The sequence below is a fragment of the Cherax quadricarinatus genome, chromosome 20, assembly GCF_038502225.1.
Source record: "Cherax quadricarinatus isolate ZL_2023a chromosome 20, ASM3850222v1, whole genome shotgun sequence".
Taxonomy (NCBI): domain Eukaryota; kingdom Metazoa; phylum Arthropoda; class Malacostraca; order Decapoda; family Parastacidae; genus Cherax; species Cherax quadricarinatus.
The window spans coordinates 13,603,911-13,626,410 of record NC_091311.1 but is presented as its reverse complement, the minus strand read 5'-3'; the positions used below and the strand labels follow the sequence as shown (position 1 = coordinate 13,626,410).

Sequence of the window (22,500 nt, the reverse complement as noted above, 5' to 3'; positions counted from 1 at the left end):
CTTAATTTCATCTTGTCGGTATTATATACCATTGTTGTACTACTACTACTACTACTACTACTACTACTACCGCCACCTCTTCCTGCCTATACATAGCCGTCCTGCTCCACTTCTGGTTAGTGTGACTTTGTAAATGGTCCAAGTCGGACCGAAACTTCGTCGTAAGCTTCTCTCTTTTATGTGTGCTTATTTGTGTATCGTTCCAGTCACGGTATTGTGCCTTTTTTTGTTATTCAAGATCGCAAGTTCGGCCTATTCGGCACGACACACACACACACACACACACACACACACACACACACACACACACACATATATATGTATATATATATATATATATATATATATATATATATATATATATATATATATATATATGAATATATATAATATATATATATATATATATATATATATATATATATATATATATATATATATATATATATATATATGTATATATATATATATATATATATATATAATATATATATATATATATATATATATATATATATATATATATATATATATATATATATATATTTATATATATATATATATATATATGTATGTATATATATATACATATATGTATATGTATTTATATATATATATGTATATATATATATATGTAGGTTGGTAGACAGCAACCACCCAGGGAAGTACTACCGTCCTGCCAGATGACTGTGAAACAAAAACCTGTAACTGTTTTGCATGATGGTAGGATTGCTGGTTTCTTTTTCTGTCTCATAAACACGCTAAGATAACAGGGATATCTTGCTACTCCTACTTACACTTTGGTCACACTTCACAGACACGCACATGCATATATATATATACATACATCTAGGTTTTCTCCTTTTTCTAAATAGCTCTTGTTCTTTTTTATTTCTTCTATTGTCCATGGGGAAGTGGAAAAGAATCTTTCCTCCGTAAGCCATGCGTGTCGTATGAGGCGACTAAAATGCCGGGAGCAATGGGCTAGTAACCCCTTCTCCTGTATACAATTACTAAAAAAGAGAAGAAGAAAAACTTTATAAAACTGGGTTGCTTAAATGTGCGTGGATGTAGTGCGGATGACAAGAAACAGATGATTGCTGATGTTATGAATGAAAAGAAGTTGGATGTCCTGGCCCTAAGCGAAACAAAGCTGAAGGGGGTAGGAGAGTTTCAGTGGGGGGAAATAAATGGGATTAAATCTGGAGTATCTGAGAGAGTTAGAGCAAAGGAAGGGGTAGCAGTAATGTTAAATGATCAGTTATGGAAGGAGAAAAGAGAATATGAATGTGTAAATTCAAGAATTATGTGGATTAAAGTAAAGGTTGGATGCGAGAAGTGGGTCATAATAAGCGTGTATGCACCTGGAGAAGAGAGGAATGCAGAGGAGAGAGAGAGATTTTGGGAGATGTTAAGTGAATGTATAGGAGCCTTTGAACCAAGTGAGAGAGTAATTGTGGTAGGGGACTTGAATGCTAAAGTAGGAGAAACTTTTAGAGAGGGTGTGGTAGGTAAGTTTGGGGTGCCAGGTGTAAATGATAATGGGAGCCCTTTGATTGAACTTTGTATAGAAAGGGGTTTAGTTATAGGTAATACATATTTTAAGAAAAAGAGGATAAATAAGTATACACGATATGATGTAGGGCGAAATGACAGTAGTTTGTTGGATTATGTATTGGTAGATAAAAGACTGTTGAGTAGACTTCAGGATGTACATGTTTATAGAGGGGCCACAGATATATCAGATCACTTTCTAGTTGTAGCTACACTGAGAGTAAAAGGTAGATGGGATACAAGGAGAATAGAAGCATCAGGGAAGAGAGAGGTGAAGGTTTATAAACTAAAAGAGGAGGCAGTTAGGGTAAGATATAAACAGCTATTGGAGGATAGATGGGCTAATGAGAGCATAGGCAATGGGGTCGAAGAGGTATGGGGTAGGTTTAAAAATGTAGTGTTAGAGTGTTCAGCAGAAGTTTGTGGTTACAGGAAAGTGGGTGCAGGAGGGAAGAGGAGCGATTGGTGGAATGATGATGTAAAGAGAGTAGTAAGGGAGAAAAAGTTAGCATATGAGAAGTTTTTACAAAGTAGAAGTGATGCAAGGAGGGAAGAGTATATGGAGAAAAAGAGAGAAGTTAAGAGAGTGGTGAAGCAATGTAAAAAGAGAGCAAATGAGAGAGTGGGTGAGATGTTATCAACAAATTTTGTTGAAAATAAGAAAAAGTTTTGGAGTGAGATTAACAAGTTAAGAAAGCCTAGAGAACAAATGGATTTGTCAGTTAAAAATAGGAGAGGAGAGTTATTAAATGGAGAGTTAGAGGTATTGGGAAGATGGAAGGAATATTTTGAGGAATTGTTAAATGTTGATGAAGATAGGGAAGCTGTGATTTCGTGTATAGGGCAAGGAGGAATAACATCTTGTAGGAGTGAGGAAGAGCCAGTTGTGAGTGTGGGGGAAGTTCGTGAGGCAGTAGGTAAAATGAAAGGGGGTAAGGCAGCCGGGATTGATGGGATAAAGATAGAAATGTTAAAAGCAGGTGGGGATATAGTTTTGGAGTGGTTGGTGCAATTATTTAATAAATGTATGGAAGAGGGTAAGGTACCTAGGGATTGGAAGAGAGCATGCATAGTTCCTTTGTATAAAGGCAAAGGGGATAAAAGAGAGTGCAAAAATTATAGGGGGATAAGTCTGTTGAGTGTACCTGGTAAAGTGTATGGTAGAGTTATAATTGAAAGAATTAAGAGTAAGACGGAGAATAGGATAGCAGATGAACAAGGAGGCTTTAGGAAAGGTAGGGGGTGTGTGGACCAGGTGTTTACAGTGAAACATATAAGTGAACAGTATTTAGATAAGGCTAAAGAGGTCTTTGTGGCATTTATGGATTTGGAAAAGGCGTATGACAGGGTGGATAGGGGGGCAATGTGGCAGATGTTGCAAGTGTATGGTGTAGGAGGTAGGTTACTGAAAGCAGTGAAGAGTTTTTACGAGGATAGTGAGGCTCAAGTTAGAGTATGTAGGAAAGAGGGCAAATTTTTCCCAGTAAAAGTAGGCCTTAGACAAGGATGTGTGATGTCACCGTGGTTGTTTAATATATTTATAGATGGGGTTGTAAGAGAAGTAAATGCGAGGGTCTTGGCAAGAGGCGTGGAGTTAAAAGATAAAGAATCACACACAAAGTGGGAGTTGTCACAGCTGCTCTTTGCTGATGACACTGTGCTCTTGGGAGATTCTGAAGAGAAGTTGCAGAGATTGGTGGATGAATTTGGTAGGGTGTGCAAAAGAAGAAAATTAAAGGTGAATACAGGAAAGAGTAAGGTTATGAGGATAACAAAAAGATTAGGTGATGAAAGATTGAATATCAGATTGGAGGGAGAGAGTATGGAGGAGGTGAACGTATTCAGATATTTGGGAGTGGACGTGTCAGCGGATGGGTCTATGAAAGATGAGGTGAATCATAGAATTGATGAGGGAAAAAGAGTGAGTGGTGCACTTAGGAGTCTGTGGAGACAAAGAACTTTGTCCTTGGAGGCAAAGAGGGGAATGTATGAGAGTATAGTTTTACCAACGCTCTTATATGGGTGTGAAGCGTGGGTGATGAATGTTGCAGCGAGGAGAAGGCTGGAGGCAGTGGAGATGTCATGTCTGAGGGCAATGTGTGGTGTGAATATAATGCAGAGAATTCGTAGTTTGGAAGTTAGGAGGAGGTGCGGGATTACCAAAACTGTTGTCCAGAGGGCTGAGGAAGGGTTGTTGAGGTGGTTCGGACATGTAGAGAGAATGGAGCGAAACAGAATGACTTCAAGAGTGTATCAGTCTGTAGTGGAAGGAAGGCGGGGTAGGGGTCGGCCTAGGAAAGGTTGGAGGGAGGGGGTAAAGGAGGTTTTGTGTGCGAGGGGCTTGGACTTCCAGCAGGCATGCGTGAGCGTGTTTGATAGGAGTGAATGGAGACAAATGGTTTTTAATACTTGACGTGCTGTTGGAGTGTGAGCAAAGTAACATTTATGAAGGGATTCAGGGAAACCGGCAGGCCGGACTTGAGTCCTGGAGATGGGAAGTACAGTGCCTGCACTCTGAAGGAGGGGTGTTAATGTTGCAGTTTAAAAACTGTAGTGTAAAGCACCCTTCTGGCAAGACAGTGATGGAGTGAATGATGGTGAAAGTTTTTCTTTTTTCGGGCCACCCTGCCTTGGTGGGAATCGGCCGGTGTGATAATAAAAAAAAAAAAAAATATATATATAATATATAATATATATATATATATATATATATTTATATATATATATATATATATATATATATATATATATATATATATATTATATATTTACATATATTTACATATATATATATATATATATATATATATATATATATATATATATATATATATATATATATATATATATATATATATATATATATATATATATATATATATATATATATATATATATATATATATATATATATATATATATATTTATATATATATATATATATATATATATATATATATATATATATATATATATATATATATATACATATATACATATACATGTATACATATACATGTATATATTATATATATAAATATATATATATATATATATATATATATACATATATATATATATATTTATATATATATATATATACATATATATATATATATATATATATATATATATATATATATATATATATATATATATATATATATATATATATATATATATAAATATAGGGAGGTACCACCTCTAGAACTATTGTAGGGACCCTCATCCTCAGAGAAAAGAATAAACTTGCTTCAGGGAAAACTCAAGATTCTCCCTGAAGCTGTTTGAGAATTTTCTCCTACCACCCCCTATATTATATATATATATATATTTTATTTAAAGACAAAATACATTGACAAAACATTCACAAAAATACGATACAAAGTAAAACAACATAGGTAACTCAGCGCTACATCTCGAATACTTCGTCCAGCTCCCCGGCAGTGGGCCGCGTGCCCAAAATGCTGCAGGCATTTCCTCTCTGGATCGCAACACTGAGTCTCTGAAAGAGGAAGCTGGTCGCCCGGTGGTCCTTTGTTTCTATGATGAGCTTTTCACCCAGCTCTATTAGGAACTTTAGAGCACACTTGCCCCATGCTCCAAGGGTCTCCGACCCTATTGGGATGAAGTTATAGCAAGGGGGAAGGTCTTCATATTTGCGGATCTTCTGAGTCTCCCTGTGGCTGGCAGCTCCACCCCCTTCCACTACGGAGTATGGCAAGTAGGTGTCTGCCAATGTGGCGGCGCATGTGTAGTCCCAGACAATCTGCTTTCCATCCTTCCAAGGTAGCAAATTGGCTCCATCAGGACGCTTTAGACTTCCGTCAGACCTCTGCACTTGGGGTTCCCATTGAGCTGGGCAACGGGCTGTGGCGAGGCTTCTCTTTATGATGTCATTGACCTCCTCATGCCTGGCATACTTCCCTTCTGCTGTGTGACACACGAGACCATGAAGTCCGAATTGATCAGCTGTCGCCATGCCGCAAATACACCTATGTTCGGTGAGGATGGGGGCGGCTAGGCGAAGAGCAACACCAATCCGAATGGCCTGTGGGTCTAGTCGAGTGCCCAAGGAGGAATTGGGAACAGCAAACAGGAAATCTCCTGGGTGTGGTGCCTTCACTGCCAGCAGACGAGGCGTTGGAGAGCATTGTGTTGGCGATTTTTTCCATGATCGGTTTGTCCCAGTGGGACTGTTTGTGTTCTTTGGGAGGAGCTGGTCTACTGGAGGAATCTGTAAGGGTGTCCCACCGAATCGCTGCTTCAGTAAACCTGGGGTCTTGAGCACCTACCATGTCTCTCAAGCGTTCGGGAACAATCTTCTTGATATATATATATATATATATATATATATATATATATATATATATATATATATATATATATATATATATATATATATATATATATATATATATATATATATATATATTACATAATATGGCACAGAAGATTTAAGAGATACATTGTTAATATAAAGGTGGCATATACGGTACATGTTGTTACGTGTGTATCACCGATTATAAGGCGAAAATCTCATCCAGCTCCTCAGAGCTGGGTCGTGTGCCCAAAATGCAGCAGGCATTACCCCTTTGAACAGCCGCACTGAGCCGCTGGAACAGAAAACTAGCTGCCCTGGGATCCCTAGTTACCCTGATGAGTCTTTTTCCCAGCTCCTTAAGGAAATTAGATGCACTCTTTCCCCATGAGCCAAGGGTCTCTGAGCCTATGGGAACAAACATATAATGATGGGCAAGTTCTCCATATTTTCTAGACTTTTGGGACTCCCTGAAGCTGGCAGCTGCCCCTCCTTCCTCCCTGGTGTATTGGAGATAGGTATCAGCCAAGGTAGATGCACATGTATAGTCCCACACCACCTGCTTCCCATCTGTCCAGGCTTGAAGGGTGATACCATCTGGACGCTTCTGGCTGCCATCAGATCTGCATAGTTGGGGTGGCTCCCTTACTGCTGGGCATCCAGCTGTTGTGAGGCTCCTCTTGATAATGTTATTAACCTCCTCATGTCTTGCAATCTTTCCCTCGGATGTACGGCACACAAGACCATGGTACCCGAATCGGTCTGCTGCTTCACTGCCACAAATACACCTGTGTTCGGCGAGAATAGGGGCGGCAAGTCGAAGGGCAACACCAATGCGGATAGTCTGTGGGTCAAGGCGTGTGCCAAGGCTGGAGTTGGGAACAGCCAACAGAAAGTCCCCAGCATGAGGGGCTCTCACTGCCAGGAGGCGGGCTCTATCCTTCCCTGACACACTCTGAAGCATTGTTGTGGCAATATTTTCCACTATTGGACCATCCCAGTGCGATTGTTTGTAGTTGTTGGGGGGAGCAGGTCTGGTTTCAGAGCCCGTTAGATTATCCCAGATCATTGCTCCGTCAATTAATTTTTGGTCCTGGACTCCTATCTTGTCCCTAAGATGTTCAGGGAGAATCGCTGCTACAAGCTCTCTGGATGCAATACACGAGGACAGAAAAGCAGGTAACGCAATCTGTGATGACTTGAGGACACCAATGCCTCCTAGTCTGACTGGAAGTGTAGCTTGGTTCCACTGCCCATCTTCTAGAGTAAGGTTAAGTACTTTCGTAAAAATTTGCCTCAGAATACTGTCATATTCGTGCAGTATAGGGTTATCATATGAAGGTGCACATCTTAGGAAATATGTCAACCTGGGCAGACTCAAGCACTTTGTGAGAAGGTACAAGGCATCGTGGGTGTCCAGATTGCCTATTCGTTGTTCCATTCTCCTTAACTCTTCCAATTTCTTCCTGAGAATTGTGTCAATGGCATTGCTTCCCAGAGGTGCTCCTAGCAAGACACTATTTGTATATATATATATATATATATATATATATATATATATATATATATATATATATATATATATATATATATATATATATATATATATATATATATATATATATATATATATATATATATATATATATATATATATATATATATATATATATATATATATATATATATATATATATATATATATATATATATGTCGTGCCGAATATGTAAAACTGGTCAATTAGCAAGAACTCATTTAAAATTAAGTCCTTTCGAAAATTTTCTCTTATAGGTTTAAAGATATACTTTTTTCATTAATGTTAATGTAAAAATTTTTAATTTTGCTCCAAAAGATTCTTAGAAAACTTACCTAACCTTATTATAACAAGAACAATTTATTTTAGCCTAACCCAACCAAATATATTTTAGATTTGTTTACAATAATTTAATACTAAACAAACACAGTAAAATATATTTTTTTCGTTAGGTTCAGAATGATTTTGGCGAAATTATTGTATACACAAATTTTCACTTGTCCTATATGGCAAGATGAGCGTTGCTATTTAAGCCAAGATGGCAAGTTCTGCCTATTCGGCACGACATATATATATATATATATATATATATATATATATATATATATATATATATATATATATATATATATATATATATATATATATATATATATATATATATATATATATATATATATATATATATATATATGTCGTGCCGAATATGTAAAACTGGTGTCAATTAGCAAGAACTCATTTAAAATTAAGTCCTTTCTAAAATTTTCTCTTACACGTTTGAAGATATATTTTTTTCATTAATGTTGATGTAAAAATTTATAATTTTGCACCAAAAGGAACTTAGAAAACTTATCTAACCTTATTATAACAAGCGCAATTTATTTTAGCCTAACCCAACTAAATATATTTTAGATTTCTTTACTATAATTTAATACTAAACAAACACAGTGAAATATATTTTTTTCGTTAGGTTCAGAATGATTTTGACGAAATTATTGCATATACAAATTTTCACATGTCCTATATGGCAAGATGAGCGTTACTATTTAAGCCAAGATCGCAAGTTCTGCCTATTCGGCACGACATATATATGTCCAATAAGATCACAGTAAACAGGTGATTTTAAAATTTGCAAAACAACCACTGTGAAAGAGTAGTGAAATTCCAAGCGCTTTCGTGACTACTCACATTGTCAAGGAACTATTTGATAGTTCTTTGACAATGTGAGTAATCACGAAACGCTTGGAATTTCACTACTCTTTCACAGTGGTTGTTTTGCATATATATATATATATATATATATATATATATATATATATATATATATATATATATATATATATATTTATATATATATATATATATATTTATATATATATATATATATATATATATATATATAGGGAAGTACCACCTCTATAGCTGGAATGGGGACCCTCATCCTCAGAGAAGACAATAAACGTACCTCAGGGAAAACTCAAGGTTCTCCCCGGAGCTGTTTGAATATTTTCTTCTCCTACCACCCCCTATATTTATATTCTATGTGAACATTTATTAATAAACAAAATACATTTACAGAAAAAAACATAAACATGAATACAATGGCACAATGTATCAAAGATGATGAATTTCCTCCAGCTCCTCCGAGGCTGGACGTGAGCCAAGTATGCAGCAAGCATTTCCCCTCTGGATGGCGACGCTGAGGCGCTGGAACATGAAAGTGGCTGCCCTTGGGTCCCTGGTGGTGTCGATGAGTCTGGAACCCAATTCTTTAAGGAAACGTGTGGCATTTTTTCCCCATGATCCCAAGGTCTCTGATCCCACTGGGACAAATTGATACTGTTGGCTAATGTCCCTGTACTTGCTGATCTTGTACTCCTCCCTGTGGTCAGCAGCTCCTCCCTGTCGCCCCACACTGTGATGGATATAGGTGTCAGCCAGTGTGGACACACAGGTATAGTCCCATGCTAAGAGCTTGCCATTCTTCCAAGGATAGATGGTGATCCCGTCGGGGCGGTTTGCTGGGTTGTGGGTATTGTTTGCTGCAAGTGATCGTGGCTCCCTCTCGGCAGGGCATCCAGCTGTAGCAAGGGTTCTCTTAATGATGTCGTTGACCTCATTGTGTCTTGCATGCCAGCCCTTGGTTTTGGAACAGTTAAGACCATGTAGACCGTATTGGTCTGCTTGCACTTCGCCGCAAATACTCATATATTCTGTGTGAATTGGGGTAGCAAGGCGCAGAGCCACTGCAATACGGAGGGTCTTAGGGTCGAGTCGCGTTCCCATTGCCGATATGGGAACTGTTTGGAGGAAGTCCCCGGAGTGAGGTGCACTCACAGCCTGGAGACGGGCAATCTCCCTATCTGATGTTGCAGCCCTGAGCATGTTGGCAAGCACCTTTTCAGCAATTGGGCTATCCCAGCTTGACTGTTTGTGAGCCAGTGCTGCTCTAGGGTTTGGTGCTGGAGCAGCAAGAGTCTCCCATTCGGTGATGGCACTGACATAGCTAGGGTCTTCTATTCCTGCTGAGTCACTGAGGGTGTCAGGAAGAATTTGTCTTATCAACTCGTTTGATGCAATGGAAGAGGATAGGAAAGCTGGTAGAGCAATCTGGGAGGATCTGCGTACTCCTAGCCCTCCAAGCCTGACCGGAAGTGAGGCTTGCAACCACTGTCCATCGTCAAGGGAAAGATTCAATACACTCTCTAGCATGGCCTTCAGGAGAGAGTCATATTCCTTGAGTTTTGGACTGCTGAAGGCTGGGGAGCATCTCAGAAAATAGGTAAGTTTTGGGGTTGACAGGCACCTGGTGAGTAGGTAGAAGGCATCGTGTGTGTCAATGTCTTTCATCCTGCTTTCCATCGTCCGGAGGTCTGAGACTTTTTTTCCTAGGATCAGATCGATGGCATTGGACCCAAGAGGAGCACCGAGGAGAGTGCTATTGGCTGGATCAATGGCTCGTGCTCCTGGTAAAACGGTACTAATATTCTGGATCAACTGTTGATTGGTAGAAACTATTTCACATTTAGTGGGGTTTAAAGAAAGGCCCAGGCTTTCTCCCATGTCTTTAATTTTACTGATGTCCTCCAGGAGAGATTCTGTTGTGCCAGCTAGGGTACCGTCGTCCAGGAACCAGATATTGAGCTCGCTGGAGAGTGCCTCCGTGACTTCCTTGATGACCAAACAAAATAGAAAGGGGGCGAGAGGGTCCCCCTGTTGCACGCCCTCACACGAGTCAATTTCATGGTCCCCAAACAATAGTTTGGAAGTCACACTATAACACGATTCTATGAAGGGATAAAGGGAAGGGAAGTTTCTATAAACTGCTTGGAGAGCAGCATCCCTTCTGACTGAGTTGAAAGCATTGGCAAAGTCCAATTTGACCAAGGCTTTTTCATAGGACATGTTTTTGATATATACTCGTGCTGCGTGGGCAGCTGCTTCACAGCCCTGTTGAACGCCGAAACCGAGCTGAGTTGGTTTCAGCATTGCAGCAGCCTCTTGACTCACCCTTCTTACTGCAGCCTTGGCGACTAGGCGCCGAAGGGTGTTACCCACTGCAATGGGCCTGATTCCGCCATCCTTTTTCCGGAGGGCACACAATGAGGCACCAAAGAAAAAGGGTCTGATGGCCTCTGGGACACCGCCAGCCAGGCACAGGTTGGAAAATTTGGTGAGTTCAGACAGCAGCCTCTCTGAAACCTCACCAAGTGCTGGATTGAGTATTTGTTTTAAGTGTTGAGGCCTTAAACCGGTGAAACCTCCTGCTGAACCCTGTGGAAATGACATAGCAGCTTTATACACATCAGCATCCTGTAAGGTTAGATGTTCTTCGCCTGCTGCAATGTCAGGGAGGTCAATGTTGGTACTGGGAGCCCTGGGTGGATGTTTGTCCTTCAGAGCTTGCGCCGTGCTGACGTCCTTGGGAGCGATGGTATCCTCACTGGTTATAAGTCTCAAAGCTCCAATAGTATTACCCTCTTCTATTTTTTTGCTAATTTGGGCTCTGATTTTTGAGGTGTCGGGTGTCCTGTTGTTGGCATTTGCCCGGCGGGTGTTTGTCGCCCTAGGGGGGAGACGGACGAGGTTGTCATCCCTTGGGAATGCATTTATTGCCCTAATAACATGTGTTGCTAGTGACTTGTCCCTCCTTGGTGGGACAGCCAAACAGGCATTGCCAAAAAGCAGCAAGTTGTGCCAGGATCTGTTGTTTGAAGGAGCATCGTTGACTTTCTTCAGAAGGTCAGTGAATTTGCTAGCAGCTTGAGGGCGAGCTGCTTTGGGGATGTGTGTCAGAGTCCTGGTGGATGTTAATTTGATTGCAGATTTGAGGTCCTCTGTAGAGGTGAAGTCACGGTAGCTGTCAGCCCTGTCTGCTGGGGGAGGCTGTTGGTTGTTCTCATTTGGAGCTCTCCTGGAGCCTAGGCATCTATTGTGTGCACGGATGTTGCCAGATGTGGGATTGAGTGCACATTCCCTGTGGCACACCCGGCAAATGCCTCGTGAACGACAGCTTTGGCTCTGTCGTGAAGATTCCTGGGAACCCGCGACTACTTGTGACATTGCTGATATCGTGGGGGTGGGAGGGCGCCAGCTGTGGGGTGACGGGTGAAGGGCAGCATGGATGCATGGGGGATGAGGGTGGGGGAGTAGCGAGCGGCGGAACTTGTAATTGGTGGGGCACTAAACGGCAACACCCTTGGTCAGGAAGTCATTGGGCCTAGGCTGGGATGAGGGGAGGGGATCTGGGATGGGGGAGGGGGGAGGGAGTGGCCCTGTGTGTTCGCTCAAGACGCACATCACTGACTAACTTTTGCTAATTGTTATACACTTATTGTTCCATTTAGAAAAAAACCCTCGCCATTTGGCACACTAATCACCATGCTCACACTATTAACCGAGGTGTTCTGTTCACCATCCAATGACCATGTCGTGGGCGGCACTTCCTTCCCCAACCCACGACCCCGGCCGATCAGATGTAAACAAAACCTCCTCCACACTCCACTGCCAGGATCCCCTCACCACCGCTACTTCCCAAATCCCAACATGCACACTGCACTTTCACTGATACAGAAGCAATGGTCCGATGTAGAGGTTTGTCACAACTCTGTGATGTCCGGTCGATACTCACGATGATGTCTGCCGAAACTGGCCCGCGTAAACCATGTTGGTTCCTGGTTTACACACAGAATGCATGGAGCACCACACACTGGCTCCCTCCCTCCACGCCGGCAAGCGCGTATATATAATATATATATATATATATATATATATATATATATATATATATATATATATATATATATATATATATATATATATATATATATATATATATATATATATATTATATATATATATATATATATATATATATATATATATATATATATATATATATATATATATATATATATATATATATATATATATATATATATATATGTATATATATATATATATATATATATATATATATATATATATATATATATATATATATATATATATATATATATATATATATATATATATATATATATATATATATATATATATATATATATATATATATATATATATATATATATATATATATATATATATATGTATATATATATATATATATATATATATATATATATATATATGTCGTGCCGAATATGTAAAACTGGTCAATTAGCAAGAACTCATTTAAAATTAAGTCCTTTCTAAAAAATTTTCTTATACGTTTAAAGATATATTTTTTTCATTAATGTTTATGTAAAAAATTATAATTTTGCACTAAAAGAATCTTAGAAAACTTACCTAGCCTTATTATAACAAGAGTAATTTATTTTAGCCTAACCCAACTAAATATATTTTAGATTTCTTTACTATAATTTAATACTAAACAAACACAGTGAAACATATTTTTTTCGTTAGGTTAAGAATGATTTTGGCGAAATTATTGCATATACAAATTTTCGCTTGTCCTATATGGCAAGATGAGCGTTGCTATTTAAGCCAAGTTCGCAAATTCTGCCTATTCGGCACGACATATATATATATATATATATATATATATATATATATATATATATATATATATATATATATATATATATATATATATATATGCAAAACAACCACTCTGAAAGAATAGAGAAATTCCAAGCGCTTTCGTGACTACTCACATTATCAAGGAACTATGAAAGTGAAGCATCCAAGGAAGCTATATAAGGGGTCGGCCAGCACCTCACTATCAGATCCCACAACGGTTAAACACTTGACGCGCGGCGAGCCAACTTGGATAGGTCCTTTGCAAAACTCACCCCCAAGCTATTTATTTGTCCAGTGTATTATTAAATTCTACCCAAATTCTATTAATTATAAATGGATCTAATTTATATAAACCAAAGGAAATATTCATATTATTGACCAAACTGCTTTTTATGAAACAAGATTCAATTATATTCCTGTCGACCATGGACTTGCTTGATACTACTTTCTCAACTTTTTGAAAATCAATTGGATGGTTAAAATCTCTTACATGAATAAATAGAGCATTGGAATCTTGTCCAGTTCTAATGCTATATTTATGTTGTTTTAATCTTAGTTCGAGATTTTTACCAGTTTGACCGTAATAAACTTTATCGCAAATTTTACAAGGAATCTTATAGACACATCCATCAGCATTTTGGGGGGAATTCTTAATCAAAAGTTTTTTTACTGTATCAAGATTTTTGAATACAACTTTAATATTAAAAGTCTTAAGAAGAGAAGGCATATCAACCAAGTTTTCATGGTAAGGGAGAACCAACATATTTTTAGTTTAACCGTTGTGGGATCTGATAGTGAGGTGCTGGCCGACCCCTTATATAGCTTCCTTGGATGCTTCACTTTCATAGTTCCTTGATAATGTGAGTAGTCACGAAAGCGCTTGGAATTTCTCTATTCTTTCAGTGTGGTTGTTTTGCATATTTTAAAATCACCTGTTTACTGTGATCTTATTGCATATATATATATATATATGTCGTGCCGAATAGGCAGAATTTGCGATCTTGGCTTAAATAGCAACGCTCATCTTGCCATATAGGACAAGCGAAAATTTGTATATGCAATAATTTCGCCAAAATCATTCTTAACCTAACGAAAAAAATATGTTTCACTGTGTTTGTTTAGTATTAAATTATAGTAAAGAAATCTAAAATATATTTAGTTGGGTTAGGCTAAAATAAATTACTCTTGTTATAATAAGGCTAGGTAAGTTTTCTAAGATTCTTTTAGTGCAAAATTATAATTTTTTACATTAACATTAATGAAAAAAATATATCTTTAAACGTATAAGAAATTTTTTTAGAAAGGACTTAATTTTAAATGAGTTCTTGCTAATTGACCAGTTTTACATATTCGGCACGACATATATATATATATATATATATATATATATATATATATATATATATATATATATATATATATATATATATATATATATATATATTTCAGATATTTGGGAGTGGACGTGTCAGCGGATGGGTCTATGAAAGATGAGGTGAATCATAGAATTGATGAGGGAAAAAGAGTGAGTGGTGCACTTAGGAGTCTGTGGAGACAAAGAACTTTGTCCTTGGAGGCAAAGAGGGGAATGTATGAGAGTATAGTTTTACCAACGCTCTTATATGGGTGTGAAGCGTGGGTGATGAATGTTGCAGCGAGGAGAAGGCTGGAGGCAGTGGAGATGTCATGTCTGAGGGCAATGTGTGGTGTGAATATAATGCAGAGAATTCGTAGTTTGGAAGTTAGGAGGAGGTGCGGGATTACCAAAACTGTTGTCCAGAGGGCTGAGGAAGGGTTGTTGAGGTGGTTCGGACATGTAGAGAGAATGGAGCGAAACAGAATGACTTCAAGAGTGTATCAGTCTGTAGTGGAAGGAAGGCGGGGTAGGGGTCGGCCTAGGAAGGGTTGGAGGGAGGGGGTAAAGGAGGTTTTGTGTGCGAGGGGCTTGGACTTCCAGCAGGCATGCGTGAGCGTGTTTGATAGGAGTGAATGGAGACAAATGGTTTTTAATACTTGACGTGCTGTTGGAGTGTGAGCAAAGTAACATTTATGAAGGGATTCAGGGAAACCGGCAGGCCGGACTTGAGTCCTGGAGATGGGAAGTACAGTGCCTGCACTCTGAAGGAGGGGTGTTAATGTTGCAGTTTAAAAACTGTAGTGTAAAGCACCCTTCTGGCAAGACAGTGATGGAGTGAATGATGGTGAAAGTTTTTCTTTTTCGGGCCACCCTGCCTTGGTGGGAATCGGCCGGTGTGATAATAAAAAAAAATAAAAAAAAATATATATATATATATATATATATATTTATATATATTTATATATATATATATATATATATATATATATATATATATATATATATATATATATATTTATAATGTATATATATATATATATGTATACATATATATGTATATATAATGTATATGTATATATATATATACATGTATATATATATATATATATGTATACATATATATATCTATATATATATATTTATTATATATATATATATATATATATATATATATATATATATATATATATATATATATATATATATATATATATATATATATATATACATATACAAGAAGTCCCGGGTTCCCAGGAATCTTCAATACAGAGCCAAAGCCGTCGTTCACGAGGCATCTGCCGGATATGCTACAGGGAATGCGTACTCAATCCCTTATTTGGCAACTTTCGTGCTCACAATGGATGTCTAGTCTCCAGGAGAGCTCCAAATGAGAACACCCAACAGCTCCTCCCAGCAGTCAGCGTTGACAGCTACCGTGACTTCACCTCTACAGGGAACCTCAAATCTGCAATCAAATTGACATCCACCAGGACTCTGACACACATCCCCAAAGCAGCTCGCCCTCAAGCCCCAAGCAAATTCACCGACCTTCTGAAGAAAGTCAACGATGCTCCTTCAAACAACAGATCCTGGCACAACTTGCTGCGTTTTGGCAATGCCTGTTTGGCTCTCCCACCAAGGAGGGACAAGTCACTAGCAACACATGTTATTAGGGCAATAAATGCATATCCGAGGGATGACAACCTCGTCCGTCTCCCCCCTAAGGCGACAAACACCCGCCAGGCAAATGCCAACAACAGGACACCCAATACCCCAAAAAATCAGAGCCCAAATCAGCAAAAAAATAGAAGACTTATAACCAGTGAGGATACCATCCCTCCTAAGGACATAAGTACGGCACAAGACCTGAAGGACAAACATCCACCCAGGGCTCCCAGTACCAACATCGACCTCCCTGACATTGCAGCAGGCGAAGAACATCTAACCTTACAGGATGCTGATGTGTTTAAAGCTGCTATGTCATTTCCACAGGGCTCAGCAGGAGATTTCACCGGTTTAAGGCCTCAACACTTAAAACAAATACTCAGTCCAGCACTTGGTGATGTTTCAGAGAGGCTGCTGTCTGAACTCACCAAATTTTCCAACCTGTGCCTGGCTGGCAGTGTCCCAGAGGCCATTAGACCCCTTTTCTTTGGTGCCTCATTGTGTGCCCTCCATAAAAAGGATGGAAGAATCAGGCCCATTGCAGTGGGCAACACCCTTCGGCGCATGGTCACCAAGGCTGCAGTAAGAAGGGTGAGTCAAGAGGCTGCTGCATTGCTGAAACCAACTCAGCTCGGTTTTGGTGTTCAACAAAGCTGTGAAGCAGCTGCCCATGCAGCACGAGTATATATCAACAACATGTCCAGTGAAAAAGCCTTGATCAAATTGACTTTGCCAATGCTTTCAACTCAGTCAGAAGGGATGCTGCTCTCTAAGCAGTTTATAGAAACTTCCCTTCCCTCTATCCCTTCATAGAATCGTGTTATAGTGTGACTTCCAAACTATTGTTTGGGGACCATGAAATTGACTCATGCGAGAGTGTGCAACAGGGATACCCTCTTGCCCCCTTTCAATTCTGTTTGGTCATCAAGGAAGTCACAGAAGCACTCTCCATTGAGCTCAATATCTGGTTCTTGGATGATGGTACCCTAGCTGGTACAACAGAATCTCTCCAAGAGGACATCAGAAAAATTAAAGACATGGGAGAAAGCCTGGGCCTATCTTTAAACCCCCACCAAATGTGAAACAGTTTCTACCAATCGACAGACGATCCAGAATATTAGTGCTGTTTTACCAGGAGCACGAGCCATTGATCCAGCCAATAGAAAAATTTGGTGGAAATACGAAAAGTGCACAGTTATGGTAGAATATAAAATGTTGTAGAGTTGTCAGTGGTGCAGAATATATATATATATATAACAGAACTTACTACCAGTCGTTCTTCATAGCTACGAACAGTGATATCATTAGGATCTGGTGTTACAAAAAATCTTGAAAAATTTAAATATAGTGACATATGAAAGCCTAAAATCTCAGGTTGTAAAAGAGGTACCAGAGGTCGCCAGTACCCTCAACACATAGATGCCAGTGGTCACTAGTTCACCCAACACACAAGTCAAATACATTTAGCTGTACACTTTCTAAAACATTTCCAGTAAGAACTGGTGGAGGCACTAATGTTAGTATAGGTGCTGTAGATAGTGAGGAGTCAGAAAAAATGCACCAGTATGGGATGCAGCACAAAGAATCCTCGCAAACAGAAACCAGATCAATGTAAATTCTATGCCTGGGGTATCTGCAGGCATGGAATATTTGTACAGATGTTCCACAGGTAGGATGTGCAACTTTGACCATCCCAAAAAATACAGCACTCACATGACAATGTAGAAAGCCTACTCTGCCTGCTAGATTCATATCCCGCGGCACTACGGTGCTACCCTTTCTAGGCCTGCCCAGGTCAGTGAGGCACGGAGTCTACCTGCTCTCTCTTCACAGCCTACCCACGCGGGTTCAACAACCTCCCCTTCCACAGACTAGCTATTGGTCATTCCCTCACTTTGCCCGTTGTGTACTCCTCTTCAAGTAAAGTCAAACTAGTCTTCGGCTGTATCTTCGCAACTTATGCTACCCCTCGGCACTAAGCTTCTGTTCAACCCCAAGAACAGCAATAACAACAACAGGAGAATAAGAACATAAATGGGATGGCACTCTATGTCCGTGATCGTTTGTGGGGTGGCACTCTATGTCTGTGATCGTTTAAATTGTTGAATAAAAACGAGTATAAAGTCTGAAACACATACTGAGTCTGTTTGAGAAGAATTTTCAGAGGAGCATGAAAAATTTATTTTAGGCTTGATATACCATCCCCCACACTTGGATAGAGACCGAGGAAGACTACTCTGGGAGGAAATTGTTAAGGCCACAAGGCACGATAACATTGTAATTCTAGGGGACTTTAACTTTAGTAATACTGATTGGAATTTTCTGACCCTCGAAGCAATAAACTAGGTGAAGTAGAGCTTGATCATACAGAATGTGAAAAAGACTTAGGAGTCATGGTAAGCAGAAACCTAAAGCCAAGACAGCAGTGCCTAAGTGTGCACAACAAGGCTAACAGATAACTTGGATTTATCTCAAGAAGTATAAGTAACAGAGGTCCAGAAGGTCTTGCCCAGGAAGAGGGAGAACATCGATGAATTGCAGACAATCTTGGCAGAAACAGGGGTGAGAATTAACAACAGATCTTGACCTATGTGTTTGGAAGAAGGGATGAACCCTTCCCACTAGTGTTGAGTTGACCCACCGAGGATAAGGACTAACATGGCCCTGAGAGACCCACCCTCCCCAGGGACCCACCCTTCCCAATGAAGAATTACACAAGAATCACAATAAGTTGGTGGACGTGCTGGACAAATGGAACCAGATACAGCATAATGATTATTTGACAGCTCTGAGAGAGCATTTTTATATGGCAGACCTTGTGCTACAAGCGAAGCATCCAGAGCATGTTGGCCACTAGGACTGGTGGTATCGATATACCAAGATAAGGCCGGACGACTGAGTATGGTAAAGATAAATGGTGTAGAGACCATAAGGACCATCAACAAGCTCTTCTCTCTCGAAGTCCATTTAGCAGAGACTGGACAGTCAACGTTAGACCAGAGTCTCCTCAACCAGGGTGGTCGGACGGCTCGTCGGATGGCACTGGCATCCAGGGCTAACTGGGAGGACTTGTGGTAGGCCGACTTGATCTAGACTCAGTGTCTACCTTCGCTGCCGAATGTGGAAATTTACTGACACCAAAAAATTCCACTATTGGGTTTGTACGTAAATAATTTGAACCTGAAATCCCAGTAACCTTTAACACATCCTTCCACCTGATAACAACATAGGGTAGCTGGTAAGAGTAATATACTAACTGATAGGTGTAGGCCTTAAGAACGACTTAAGTAGGTTTAAATAATTAGCAAATAATATTAAAATTAATAATGTAGTCTTAGACGTTAATATTAGGAAATGAGATAAGAGATATAATGGTAACTAGCAACAGGCTTCCTTCTGGTCCTAGCTGTCGAGTGGCGAGTAGTATCAGTTGAAGTGTACCAGGTGGCTCACAAAATATTCTGTCTCGCAGCCAACGATTTTTCGGAAGCTTCACGACTACCCCGGACAAGACTCTGTGCCAGATACGTTTGTGACACTTATTCATGTAATTTTTCCCATGTTAGATGGCCACTGATTACTGTATGAAAGACGAGAATAGCTTGCGGTTAGGTGTAGCACACGCCCAGCACTAATGTAGGTTAGATTTCTGAATAACCAACCTGTGAATATCAGACCGCAAGCTAGTAGCTCCTCACACATAAATATTAGTTAGGGAAACTTCCAAAGATTTCACAGACCCCTAAAGTGTTGTAGGAGTTGCTAATAATATTTAACTACTTGCAAGAACCCTTCCTTCTGTGTCCATGGCGTATTGAAGTGAGAGAGATATAGATATCTAGATAGCCTGGGTAGAATCAGGGTTCTAGCTATTATAGGCTCCACAAACCAAGCAAGTCTATTCTAGTTTGTGCACAGAGCCAGGAATTTCCTGTATCATAGGTGATTCTTAAAGAAAAGTGTACCATAGGGGTTACTTATGTGAACGGGACTCGAGGAGTCTTGTGTTACCTCTGTCAGCAGTGGTTGCCAGAGTAGGGCATCTCACACGTTTATCTCTATACTTACATGCTGACTTTTCTAAATAGGCTTCTCTTTTTTTTAATCCAGCCATTCAATAAATAATCCCTTCAAATTTCAAGCTCAACTTAAACTGGAGAAATGTGTATAAACTATAACAGCCTTGAATATCCATAATAGGCTTTTAAATATCTTCTCATTTATACATTACACTTTTTTTTGGTAATATTGTAACTTAAAATCAATGGAAAATGTGGACGTTCGATGTCATATGTTTTCAATGAAAAAATAAATAAATACATAAAATGCTTACCTTAAATTCTGCAGATTTTTGTCTCAACTCAGGGATTATTTCCACACCGTAAGCATTTTTTTCAGAGTCAAATCCCAAGGGATGATTCTTGAAGACCTTACTATAGGTCTTTGTCATCTGCAGAAATATATCCCTGCCATAAAAAATATATATATATATATATATATATACTTGCATGTACTATACAAAAGAAATTTCAGACCAGTAAAATTGATAAAACGAAATTAGGTCATAAAAATGGCAGCTAGAAAAGAATGTTGGTTTGTCATCAGATGTTCAAGATAAAACAACACCACATGAAAAAGATATACATTTTTCAGTATATTAGACAGGTATAATTTATCGCCATAGTTGTTTAATCCTTAAACCAACAGCAGTGTAGAAATATTTCCTAGTGAATAACCAGTCATTATATATATACAGTTGATCCTCTTAACACAGTAGTTACATTCCTGAAAATGACAAGCAAATTAATTGTGTGAAATAAACTAAAGAACGTATGTTCATCAGACACCCCCCACGCCACCCCCCCTCAAAAAAAAAATGCCAAAGAATTTTTGAGATTTTTCGTAATATTAAGAGTTCTATAATTTTAGATGGATGCATTAAGGTGAACATATTTAAAATATACTCTCAACAGAAAATGATACATAAATTAACTATTCCCTTATTAACTCGCACACCGAAACTGACAATGCTAACCAAATATTTTGAACACTAATTCTAGGAAATTTCTATTACTCAAAAAGACTAAAATTTTGAAAATTTCACTAAGTAATCTACTGTAATCAATGGTAACATGAATTGGCCAATAAAACCATGATATTCATCGTATTAGATACTCGTATATTTGCTTATATATGATGTCTCACTAAATTCAACCAATTCTTAATTTAAAACTGAACCAGAAACCAATGAACTCTCTCTCTCTCTCTCTCTCCATTAATCATGTTCTCTATCCTTTTAGTATTCTAGTTTCCCACAATTTGAACTAACCATTACACAAAAATTAATGTTTCTGATTAAACAGTGGTAATAAACTATGACCAATCATTTTACTGAGCCTCAGTGGATGGTTGTAGCTTACTGGCCGAGGGGGACGGCCGAGGGGGACGGCCGAGGTGTTTGAACTGATGTCGATGCAGACTTCGCATTAAATGATGATTGTGAAGAATTACACACAAGTGCAACATCTGGGTATCTTTATTAATAGACGTTTCGCCCTCCAGTGGATTTATCGGTACAATACAAAGACATAATGTGAAGAATATAAAACTATATACAGCAGATGAGGTTATCAGTCCCTCAGCCTTGAAGTTGGTGAAGAGCACCGTACTCTTGAAGAATCTGAAGTACAGGCAGTAAGACTGTTGTCGCTTATATACTGGCGTGTAAGGCGGGAAATGCAGAAGACGAAGGCAATGTCAGTGGTAGGTGGGATTGCCCAGTGAAGTAGGTCATACCCGAGGGATGGGCCAGGAGTAAACAAGTAGGTTGTGACGATGTTCTCTTTACCAATTCCAATTCAGCAAAGCAATAGCTAAGAACTATAGACAAATAGCTTTAATGTCCCACATCATAAAAATCTTTTAAAGAATTCTAAGAAGCAGGATTGCAAACCACTTGGGCTCCCAACAATTGCACAATCCAGGGCAACATGGGTTCAGAGCAGGTCGCTCCTGCTTCTCGCAAC

At 38.9% G+C, this 22,500-nt stretch overlaps 1 protein-coding gene across 1 annotated transcript in view; it reads right to left on the bottom strand.

The window, feature by feature from the left end:
* The window catches only part of LOC128703669 (protein argonaute-4), a 79,442-nt gene that overhangs the window by 40,350 nt on the left and 16,592 nt on the right, over window positions 1-22,500 (bottom strand). Inside the window, exon 2 of the mRNA XM_070086883.1 lies at window positions 20,808-20,940. Coding sequence (XP_069942984.1) covers window positions 20,808-20,940 — 133 coding nt within the window. The remainder of the gene's footprint in view (window positions 1-20,807; window positions 20,941-22,500) is intronic.